This window comes from Canis aureus, chromosome 2, assembly GCF_053574225.1.
Source record: "Canis aureus isolate CA01 chromosome 2, VMU_Caureus_v.1.0, whole genome shotgun sequence".
In the NCBI taxonomy this organism is placed as follows: domain Eukaryota; kingdom Metazoa; phylum Chordata; class Mammalia; order Carnivora; family Canidae; genus Canis; species Canis aureus.
Genome location: NC_135612.1, coordinates 92,047,821 through 92,060,003, shown reverse-complemented (window position 1 = coordinate 92,060,003; position 12,183 = coordinate 92,047,821). Strand labels below are relative to the sequence as shown.

The 12,183-nt window shown below is 46.2% G+C and overlaps 1 protein-coding gene and 1 long non-coding RNA gene across 20 annotated transcripts in view; one reads left to right on the top strand and one right to left on the bottom strand.

Annotated features, from left to right (window-relative positions):
* Positions 1-10,659, bottom strand: part of LCORL (ligand dependent nuclear receptor corepressor like) — a 154,696-nt gene extending 144,037 nt beyond the window's left edge. For 4 of the 19 annotated variants that reach the window (XM_077881338.1, XM_077881331.1, XM_077881379.1 and 1 more), the window contains exon 1: positions 9,471-9,792. In XM_077881338.1, coding sequence (XP_077737464.1) covers positions 9,471-9,615 — 145 coding nt within the window. In that variant the 5' untranslated portion in view covers positions 9,616-9,792. Of the gene's footprint in view, positions 1-9,470; positions 9,793-10,601 lie in introns of those variants that run through there. The other 15 variants (XM_077881440.1, XM_077881461.1, XR_013370449.1 and 12 more) reach the window with 14 other exon arrangements.
* Positions 10,327-12,183, top strand: part of LOC144303391 (uncharacterized) — a 33,215-nt gene continuing 31,358 nt past the window's right edge. Inside the window, exons 1-2 of the long non-coding RNA XR_013370453.1 lie at positions 10,327-10,455; positions 10,998-11,623. This is a non-coding gene — a long non-coding RNA (uncharacterized LOC144303391). The remainder of the gene's footprint in view (positions 10,456-10,997; positions 11,624-12,183) is intronic.

Here is a 12,183-nt window from a genome sequence, read left to right as displayed (position 1 = left end):
CAATTCAGGGGCACAGGGAGTAAAGAAGTCTGATTTGGTCTCAATTCCATGCCAAGTTCTCCCATGCAACCTTACCATTTTAAAAGGTAATATTTTAATCTCTGATTCTGAAGTCTACTTCCAATTCAGAACCCAGTAAGGAAAAAACAGAATTATACCCCATCAACTAGCACACAGTAGGACTCACGATATTTCATGATTAACTGACAACAGTAAAATAACTGGAAAAAAAAAAGCATTCCTTTAAATTGTGTAACACACTAATTCTGCACATATCTTAGTGAGGAACTTAATTAGGAAAATATTTTTTAAAGAAAAAGGGATGCTTTTAGAGTACACAGTGAGTGGAAACCAAGCCCTTTCTATGTATCTGCCTCAATATCTTGTTGTATTCAACAATTAATTAACATACAAAGTATGTTTAAATATGATTAAATATGATTTAAATAACAAAGTATGATTAAATAACATACAAAGTAATCATTAATTTCCCTGTCTTAATGGTATCTCCCACCTAAGTAACAAACATCCCTAGACCCCAGGTTCTTCCAATTGCTATTCCATTTATCCGTTTTTCCTCAAAATGTAGCTTCTCAAATGAGTAGTCTACTAAAAGACTAAAAGTCTACTAAATGTTACCTTCTCTTATTTACATCTTATTTTCTAGCCTATGTTAATACAACCTGCCCTACCACACTGCTGAAATTTACCAGTTAATGTCACCTAGAACCCCCATGTTGCCAAAAAACAATGTATACTTTCCTGTTTGAAGGTATTTAACATCTCAACAATGTAACAATCCTTTCTTCTTGTAACACTCCTCTCCCTCCATTAAGTAGTACTACTGTCTCCTGGTTTTCCTACTTAGAGCCAATTGCCTTACTTTTCAATGTAAAAGTTCAGAGGCTGTATTTGGGAGCTCCCCTTCATCTGTCCAAAGACTGTTAAGATTTCTTAAGGCATGGTATAGAGTACTCTCTACTCTTCTCTACTTTGATTATCCCCTACCCCTAGGTGATCTCATCTATTTCCATGGATTTAAATATCATCTTTATGCTGATAACACCTTAACTTATATCTTTAGCCTACAAACTACTACTACATAAATAATACAGAACCTTTCCCCCAAACAAAAAACAGTGAACATATGAGGACAGAAATTATCCTAGCTTACAGATAAATAATTTGTGCCAAAGGCTATAATGATTAAAGCTAAGAAAGAAATACTATTCTCTCAATTCTTAATCCTTTCTACTATTTGTTAAGACAGTCCATTGTCCCGAAATGGTCGACTACTTAAATACGAAGACTACTGGACAAGTTACTTCCTACATGCACACACCACACATGTCCATCAGAAAAGAACCGGCCAATCTGAATTAATTAAAAAAGGTCTCAAACTTGTTACTCAATAAATACTTTAGAAAATATTCTAGGTTGCAACTGACTTTTAAAAGTGACTGAGGATGCAGGGTAGAAGATATAACTAAAAAGACAGTCAAGGATTCGGGGCAATGTGTACAAAAGAGAAGCAAAAGCAGATGAAAATGTATGGGCTGTAAAGAAGTGGCTAGACAAATGAATGGGGGAAGAAGCAGTCTGGTAAACCATGATCAACTAATTGAGTAAGATTATGAGTTTTTACTTGATGAAGAAAGACAAATGGGAGATACTACTGCTTTGTAAACTACAAAACCAAAGCAGGTATTTCAAATAATGATTTATTATAGATTATAAACTAGACTGAAACACAATAAACAGCAATGCAGATAGTGACATAAACCAAAATATTATCTGAATCTGCTCAACATGTTTACTTTACTATAAAAACCGAATCCACGAGACAGTGTAAAGAAGGTAATAATAGCTTGGCAACAAATAAAGAAAAAAGAAAAACGAGAAGTGAATGAAGTAAACAGGATAGGTTTGCTGTCAACCATGAGAAAACTGCATAAAATGAGATGAGATACAGAATAGTGATTCTTCATGAAGTTTTACATTATCTTACTTTTTGTGGTGAATAAAAACTATTGAAAGAATTGCTTAATGATAGAGTCAGCATGGACTCTAAGCATGGACTCTAATAAAGTTAAACGGGTCCCTCAAATTTAGAATTTATGAATTTGGTGCTCTAACCAACTGTTATCTATCACCCATGAAAGCTGGCCATATTCATACACCAAAAAGAAGGAATACTACCGAAAAAGAAAAAGATAGTAAATCCACATACAAAAAATGTAGATTATACTTGAAAGACTGAATTTATTAATAAGGAAGAAAAAATTGCATATCCAAAAATCTACCTGCCTTTATTGCTCCTCCCAAGAGGTAGAATTAGAGACCAGGATTGAAAGTCTGACAAGTCAGGGGAATATGGAGGATACACAGTAACAACGTTGTATTAAGGTGCACAGCCAAGCTGAGAGGGGTGCACACATACAGCCAGCTGAGGGAAACAGCATGGGCATGAAGGGACAGCATGATGCAGGAAGGACGTTATGATATACACAGACCAGCAGGAAGGACGTTATGATATACACAGACCAGCTTGTAGCCTATATCTAACATCTACAAAAATACAAAATTCACACATTGCTTGGTTCTAAGGATGGCAGGATTTTACTCTTCCAATTATAAAATAATCCAGGAGTACAAAGAATTTCAAATTTTACAAGTAAAATCCATTGATATGCCTATTATAAACACAAATTTGGATACATGTCTTAACCACTCAACTATACATTATCATAGAGTACATCTGCCTGGTGTATGTTATTAGTGCCATAATTTACACCTTTTTAAATGGGTAAAAAAAATTGCTAGTTTGAAAAAATAGTTGTACAGCCTAGTGCCAAGGTTTCTGGATGGCTGATCCGTCCATACCAGTCCTCATCAAATTCAGATTTTTAATTAAATCTACTCTTCTGGAATTTATTTGACAATAATGACAAGATGAAGCAGAAGTTAGTGCAAAGACAAGAGTAGAGGGCAAGAAGCAGCCAGAAAGAAATGTCAAGTTGATTATCTAGAATTTTATTTATCTGGACTGTCCTATCTTTAAGACTCATAGTTCTATGAACTGGCCTATAACTTCTTCATAGGTTAAAAATAGAAGAAGAAACTATCCTCTGACACTGATACTATTATAAATGGCGCAGGTAGTTTGAAAGAAAGTCTACTCTACAAGCAGTTGCTGAGTGCAAAGCTCTAAGGCAGTGATGTGTTTAATAGAAAGAGTCAAATACAGAGTAGACAAAAGGTAGTTTCAAGATGATCTAGCACGATATAGATTTTTAAAATGAATTTAAACTAATTTCTTATATTCAGGTACTCTAAAGCCAAAAAATTGCTAAGAATGTAGGAAGCATCATTTCTTTTGATCTCCCCATATATGAAAAGACAGGATTATGCTAAGTGATATACTGTGATTCTAAAACCCTGACTCTGGAATATAGATCATGCAAGCCCTCACTATCTTTTCCTCTAATATGCCTCATGATCCTTTTACTGCTTATCAGCATTCCCACCAGAAAGAATCTATTGGCAAAAGCGTAAAGCTCAAAGCTGCTAAAAACCTGTGTAAATCACTAATAACAATACTTTATATTTATGGAATGCTTTCTATATGGCAGACACATATTAACATATATCAACATAATTAATTCTCAGAACCACTTCATTATCTCCAATTTACAGATAAGAAACTGAAGTATAGAAAGGTTAAGTAACTTGTCCACATTGGTAAGTGGTAACCCTAGGCTTCAAACACAGGTAATCTAGCTTCAGAGCCTATTTATTTGCTGTATTTTCTCCGAATAAAAGATCTGGAGAAAGATAAACTAAGCTGTGGATCTGGTTATTATCAACACATTTGAAATAAGGGGTGCCATGGTGTCAAGAGTTGTCCGGAGCTACTATACTACAGAACTGTGTTGTCCAAGAAGGTAGCTACTTGGACACGTGGGCTATTCTGTGTTGTCCAAGAAGGTAGCTACTTGGACACGTGGGCTATTAAATATTAATAAATATTAATAAATTAATAAATATATATATAAATATAAATATATAAATATTTCAGGTATTTACCTGAAATGTGTCTAGTTTAAATTAAGGTGTGCCAGATGTATAAAATACCTAACTTCAAAAATTTAGTATTAAGAATGTAAACTAAAAAAAAAAAAAAAATAGAATGTAAACTAACTCTAATAATTTTTGTATGAATTCTTAAAATATTTTGAACATATTGGCCTAAAAAAAGTGCCTTTCCAATGTGGAGATTAAAAAACTTTAAATATTTGGCTACCATTATATTTCTACTGGACAACACTGGTATGTAGGAAGGAAATTGGAGTTTACAGAATGATTCTAATCAAATCTTTCCATTTTGTTGTGTTGTTGCCCCCTTAGACATATCAGTTACACTAAGTATTAGCTTCTGTATCAGAAAAATGTTTTTTTGTTTTTGTTTTTTTTAAAGGTTCATTTATTCATGAGAGACACAGAGAGGAGAGAGACAGACATTCAGGCAGGCAGAGGGAGAAGCAGACTCCATGCAGGGAGCCCGACGCGGGACTCGATCCCGGGTCTCCAGGATCAGGCCTTGGGCTGAAGGCAGGCGCCAAACCGCTGAGCCACCTGGGCTGCCCAGAAAAATGGGGTTTAAAAACAGTCCTAAAAAACAAAACAAAACAAAAAAACAGTCCTAAAACCTAGTGTTCAGATTTTGGTATCTAAACCTATCCTCCACTAAAAAGAATGGAGGGCTCCTTGGAGAAATGTCTTATATGGGGGCTGGGATAGGGTAAACACAAGATGAACCTGGAATATCTTGGCAGGAAGTGTGTGCTCAAAAAGTCATTTGAGAGATGAGGGTGAAAGGGGTTGTGGAGAGGTGGACTTGTCAAAAAACACTGGAAGCAGCTTCATGAGGCTCCCAGAGACCAAACCTGAGGCAATCTGGGAATCAAAGTAATGACAGTAATGGATTGAACCATTAAATAAAAGTAGAACCCATGAGTTCATACTGATAAAAGTAACTGGATAAATAAACAGTGGAGGAGATGGGAAAGACTGCTTTATGACGGAATACCAAGTACTAATTACAGAAGGAACGATGAAGTTAGAGAATCACAAGTGGATGTTAAAACTTGTGGGTGAAATATTGGTGAGACTATGTAAATATTCTGTTCCTCAAAATATTTTCCCACAAATTACACATTAATTACAAAAGGATAAATAATAACTTCCAGGGAGAAATACAGAGAATACCACCGTAGCCAAATTTTCAAAGCTAACATCACCAACATTGGGACAAACCAACATCACGAACCTCAAGATATAATGTACTGATAAAGAACCTCTCTTTAGAGGTGTTCCTGCCAAATATGTGTAACCAATCTAGTCACGAGAAAACTCAAATTAGGGACATTCTACAAAATAACCATCCTGTACTTTTAAAAATGTCAAGGCCAAGAAATACAAGAAAGGCTGAGGAAGTGTTCCAGATTAAGAGAAACTACGGAGATAGTACTACTGAATGCAATACATGATCCAGGACTGGGAGGTAGGAGGGAGCTTGGAGATAAAAGAGATTAAAAATTGAGCATAGATTATGAAATAGATAACTGTATTATGTCATTTTTAAGTCTCCTGGTTTTAATAATTACACTGTAGTTAGGCAAGATAATGTCCTTGGTTTTAGGAAATATACACTGAAGAATTTAAGGGCAGAGAGGTATGATGTCACCAAATTATGCTCATACAGTTCAGAAGAAAAAATAGACATAAGACAAGAATGATAAATGCAGCAAAATATAATACAATTGGTGAATATGGTTAAGTGTATGCAGGAATTCCTTGTACTATTCTTCCAACTTTTCATGTAAATTTGAAATTTCATCAAAATTAAAAGTTAGCAAAAAGTAGAAAAACAAAAAACGTGGCCTATCTCCCAGACTGAATACCCTAATAGACTATACAATACGTGGTAACATTTAAAAATATGCTAATGCATTACTTTTATGCCTGACTTTACTTTGTTTTAAATTTAATGTATTGTCAGATACTAACTGTATTATAAATTCCATAAGACCCAAGACTGTTATCACTCAATGTCATATTGAGTACCAGGATACTATTTACTATACCCAATAAGCACTCAAACATTTGTTAGCTGAGTATACTCAACATTATAGCATTGCATAGGACGATTATAGAAAAACAATTAAATTATAAAAAGCACATTATAAATAGAGCTATTAACTAGGACATAGAGTCTGTAGAACTTTTCAATTATTTTTTTTTCTTTTTTTTTTTTTAGAACTTTTCAATTAAATTGTAAAAAAGAAAAACGAGGAATCAGAGTAGTCACAAATCTAACCTAAAGACATGAGTTCCACAAATAGAGGAAAGCAGACATAACCTTCCATATTGAGTTAAACATCTTAGCTCACTACCAGCAGTCATGACAACCAAAATGAACTTTTTCCCCTTTGAAATTAGAATTTATATAGGAGTCATTAAAAAAAAAAAATCAGATTACTTTAAAAACTTAGGCTAAGGGAATCCCTGGGTGGCTCAGCGGTTTAGCGCCTGCCTTTGGCCCAGGGCGTGATCCTGGAGTCCCCGGATCGAGTCCCATGTCGGGCTCCCGGCATGGAAGCCTGCTTCTCCCTCTGCCTGTCTCTGCCTCTCTATCATGAATAAATAAATAAAATCTTAAAAAAAAAAAAAAAACTTAGATTAAGAACTGAGACTTAAAATTTCACTACTGGCTCAATACTAATTTGCTGTATAAGCCTAGGGACCACTGCTTACAATTTCAGTCTCATATAAAAATAAGACTTTTGGAAGATTTTCTTTTCCAAAGGTAGAAAGTATAATTCATAAAAATGATTTCAAGCAATAAGAGCACTAAATATATTAAATATAGAAATATACACATATAAATATTCACACACACCCAAAAGGAAAGAGAATATGGCTTTTTTGTAAATATGCTTACCAACTTAATTATTAAATATAACCACGCCTATAGCAAAAGATAATTTAAAATAGTCACACAAAATACATTTAATCCTAACTCACACTATAAGTAAGGTCTTCACATATACGATACTGAAAAAACCCAATCAACAAGTGTATATCCCGTTTAAAAGAGTTTTATTGTTTATTTAAAAACAACAGTGACAAAAACAAAGTATGAGATGGGTTTTACTAGGTCTCCTGACTGGCACTATGGGAAATAATTCTCAAATATAGTTAGAGACCAGGAAAACATTTCCTTTCAAATACAGTACAGTTCTGCATTACATTAAAAATATAATATAGAGCTTGCATGTTAGACACAGCACGTAGCTCAGTTTTCAAGGTCTTTCAATCCGACTTGTATGTCTGAATAGACAGGGCAGAAAGATATTCAAAATCCCTTTTTCCATCAAATCCAACGTCCTGTTTAAAATTTGCCTATTTTTCAAAACTACTTTTTTTTTTTTTTTTTTTGATATAGAGCCATGCTTAATGTGTCTAAACAAGGAGATAAGGGAAAAATCCCGAAGTATTCCCAAACAGAAGCCCTGAGGAAGACGGTGCTCGTCCCCGCCTCGGTTAGACCCGCAGGGCCACGTCCTGAGCCCGGGTCCCCATGCGGTCATCCCGCCGGATCTCGGGGAGCGAGCGCCACGATTTCTAAACAGGTTGTCAGCCGTAGGGGTCTTGAAGCAATCCTAAAAATGGGTCCGTTTTGTATTCAGGAAGCACTGGCAACACTTAGCATTTTTATAAAAGAATACCGTGAGGATTTAAAATCTTTTCTTTCTTTTTTTTTTTTTTACTTTCCCTAAGGAACTACAACCGCTTAGAGATACTTGACTACACCTATTTCCCAGAATATTTCCTTAAATGAGACCAAACTGTGTCTTATAAGGGCTGCACAGTTCGTTGGGTAAAGTGAACCCCACGGCCCCCGCGGGGCGCCCTTCCTTCCCGTGCGAATCCCCGCAGCCCTGCACCCGCCGAGCTCCCAGCGCGGGGCCCCAGGCCGGCGCCGGACCAGTGGATCCCAGCGCGGTCCCCCTGCCCCGGGGGGCGAGGCAGATCCTCGGGCGCTGAGCTGGTCCAGTGGATCCCAGGATCCCAGCACGGTCCTCCCTGCGCCGGAGGGGGGGGGGGCGAGGAAGATACTCAGGCGCGGAGCTGGACCAATCGATCCCAGCATGGTCCCTCCGGGCGGGACCAGTGGATCCCAGCGCGATCCCCCGAGAGGGACCAGTGGATCCCAGGATCCCAGCGCGATCCCCCGAGCGGGACCAGTCGATCCCAGAGCGATCCCCCTGCACCGAGGGGCGAGGCAGATCCTCGGGCGCTGAGCGGGGCCAGTGGATCCCAGGATCCCAGCACGGCCCCCCCTGCGCCGGGGGACGAGGCAGATCTCCGGGCAGAGCACACAAGTCCGGGGGGCCGGGCGGCGCGCGAGCCGAGGGCAGCGGGCGCAGGGGCCCGAGCGCGGGGTGCTGCCCACCTGCAGGCGCCCGGGTCTCGGCCCCCGCCCCCCGGGCCCGCACGCCGACCCGCCGGGCCGCAGCTCCTCGCACTCGGCTCACCCCGACCGACGGGCGGCCTCCGCAGCGGGGGAACCCAGCGCCGCGTGCCCCCGGGGCGGCCCCGAGCCCCGAAGTTTCTGGCCGGGGGACCCGGGCCGCTCCGAGGGAGGCGGGCGCAGGGGGGCGGCGGCGGCGGGGACGGGGACGGGGACGGGGACGGGGACGGCCCATCGCCCGCAGCAGCCCAGGGCCGGTCGCCCCGGCGTCCGCGAGCGCAGAGGGAGGGGGCGCGGCGGGGGGGCGCGGCGGGGGGGCGCGGGCGCCGTCGCCATGGCGACGCCCCCCGTCCGTCCGGACTTCCAAACTGGGAGGCAGAACTTCAAATCCCAACCGTCAGCGCCCGAGCGGCTCCGTCTTAAAGGGGCACACACCGCGCCGCGCCGCCCCCGCCCCGCCGCCGCCCCCGCCGCCGCCCCCGCCCCCGCCCCTCGGGCGACGCCCCCGCCGGCCCGCCCGCGCCCCCCGCCCCGCGCCCCGCGAGCGCCCCGGAGGCCCCCGGTGCCGGCCCCGGGGACGGGGACGGGGACGGGGACGGGGACGCGGCCGCGGCGGGGCGGGGGGCGTGAGCGCCCGGCGGGGGCGCGGACCGGCCGGCCTGCCTCCCGCCCGCCCCGGGCCGCCCGCCGCCGACAGCGCGCGCCGCGGAGTTCCGGCCAACAGCTCCGGGCCGCCGGCGGCCGAGCTCCCGGGGCCGCAGACAAAAGGCGAGCGCCGGGGCCGCCGCCGCCGCGCTCCCGCCGCGCTCCCGGACGGCCCCGAGCGGGACCCCGGCGAGCCCGAGCCGCGGGCCGGGGCCGGGGCCGGGGCCGGGGCCGGGGCCGGGGCCGCGGCGGGCAGGGCGGGGGCGCGGGCGGGCCGCGGGTGTCTTACCTACACAGTGCATGAGGCGGTGGCGCCACGAGTCGAGCTCCCGCCGGAAGCCTCTCCTCTCCGCCGCGCACCGCGGGCTCCGGCACTGAGCGGCGGCGGCGGCAGCAGCGGCGGCAGCGGCCATTCTCTCTCTCCCCTTGTCCATCTGCGTCCCGCGTCACGCGCCCTCATTTACATACGAGCGGCGCAGGCACGAGGCAGGGGCGCGAGCCCTCGGCGCGAGCCCCGGAGCGCGCGCCCCCCGCGGGGGGGTTGATTGACACGTGTCACTAGCCTCCCTCGGCCCTGCCCGCCCCCTCCCTGCGCTCCCGGCGGGGCGGGCGCGAGGCGGCGCGGGGGGAGGGAGCAACCTGCCGCTTCCGCCGGCCCCGCCCCCGCCCCCGCCCCCGCCCGCGCCCCGCCCCGCCCCGCCCCGCCCCCGCCCGCGGGCTGTGCTCCGGCTCGCCATCCTGCTCCCGCCGCCGCCGCCGCCCGCGAAAATCCTGAGCGCGGAGCCCGGCCAGGGACCCGCGCGCCGATGGAGCGCACGAGCAACGCCTCCCCCGCCGACTCGGCGACGCGACTCGGGGCCGCCCGGGGACTTCACTTCCCAGGCTCCCTTGCGCCGCGGTCCCGGAGCGGAGCCGGCCGCCGCGCCGCGGTGCATGCCGGTCCTTGTAGTCCCGCGCGGGGAGGGGGCGGGCACTCCCTGGCTCTCACGGGGGGCTCGCCGCGGCGCGGCGCGCGGGCTCGCGGGGCAGCCGCCTTCGCGCCCCGGGGCTCCCCGTGGGAGGGCGCCCCCTCCCCGCCGAGGGCTCGGGCTCTGGCTCGGGCTGCGCTGCGCGCTCCCAGCGCCGGGAACTTCGGGGGCGTGGGGGTCCCCGGGGGCCCCGCCGCGCGGGGAAGCTCGAGCCGGTCCTGGGGCCGCATCACAGGTGCCCCCGCGGCTTCAGCGGCCCGGCCGCAGGGCTCTCGGGAACAGCATTTGCGAGCACCGCGGGAAAAGGTGGGGGGCCCTCCATGCAAAATTGCCTGCGACGGGATTGGGCGTGTCCGGGTGAACCCCCCACCCCCAGACCGCAGACTGCGCCCCGCAAGATGCAGACGCCTGCAGGGCGCGCCCCGTTAGCGCGTGGGCCCGCAGTTACAAACCTGGGATCAGCCTCACGCTCTGCTGCAGAGACTGCTCCTCCTCGACAGAGAAGGAAAACTTTTGCACTTTCTTTTTTTCTTTTGCTTCCCTCCCTCCCCCCTTTTTGGGGAAACTTTTGATTGGACGTAAACTCCTATGGCATTTCTTGCTCTTGCAACAGCGCGGTTGTGCAGGGCTTTCCGGCCCTGCGCAGGGGTGCACCCAAAGCTAAGACACCCAAGGTCTGCTGAGAGGTGCCGTGCATGCCTGGGAATCCATGCACATGTTTTTGGGGAAATAGGCTTTATTCTTCTTGGAAACTCGTATGCGTTCAGCTCTACCCTTCCTGGTTTGTGGCTTGTCCCTTTGGCCTGCTCGCTTGTTTATTTGCTTTTTTTTTTTTTTTTTCCTACCAGAAAGCACTTCCTTGCTCATCACTACCTCGCAATAGTGAAGATACATTTTCACAAAGAAAGAAGGATGACATTTGAATTTCACGGTCACCTCTTCCAGAATGGTCACAATCGGAGAAGCAAGTGAAATCGCTAGCGAAGGTGCTTTCTGGAATCGTGAGTGGATGGTTTCCCGAGACAGGTTCCACTCATAGTTGCCAGGGTGACCAGCCTTTGGAGTTCCCCTGATGACTTTTACCGCGGCCTACGTTAGTTAGGATGGGCTGGGTTATAGCGCAGTAACAAAAAAAATCTAAAAATTGTAGGGGCTTAAAAGAACAACAACAACAACAACAAAAAGGTATTTCCTGCTTCCCTGCCTGGACATGGGGAGCTGTGGGGGAGTGGCAGGGGAGTTTCACTACAGATGGTTCTCACCAAGCAACCAGAAGGCTCCAGTCTCTAGAACTTCCCCACTTGAGTGATGTGCAAAGGACCCGTGGATGGCAAACTGGTTCTTCCTGAAAGTTATACGAGTCAATTCCACTCGCATTTCTTTGACGAAAGCAAATCACATGGGCATGCTACCTTCAAAGGAGCAGGGAAGCGTCATTCTATTTGCCCAGAAGGAAGCTAACCCAAATTTACCGGTGAGCTGCACCAAAGAGCATTGCAATCCATTCTTCTAGTCACCAATTTACAGTTCACTCAACTAACACTATAAAATCCCTTCATCCCTTTCACAAATGAGGCAATCTAAACATTTTATTCAGTAATTATGGCATTAATTGCAAAGTTCAGCATCTCTGGGCGATGCTTGGTAGTCCCTGTATTAGACCACGATAAAGCTTCTCTTATTGAAGAGAAAGTACCTATCCTCCCTGTTTAAACCCACACCCACACTCAACATAGGGCGCTGCCGCAGGGACAGAGCAACGTGGTAAACATTCCTATTTAGAAAGGGGAAGAATGGGAGATACACATGAATAGTTTTAGCAAATATTTTACCACAGCCAGCATGGATTGCCAACTTTCCAGCCTCTAACAATAGTTTCCTTGCTACCACCCACGGAGTTTCTAAGTCACAGCTACATATTTTAGGTTTTCTGTCATAACTGTACTCCTGGGTACCAGTTTCTACATTAGTCAGAATGGACTGGGCTATGCTTGAGTAATAGTAACCCCAAGTCTCGGAGGTTTATTTTCTTTA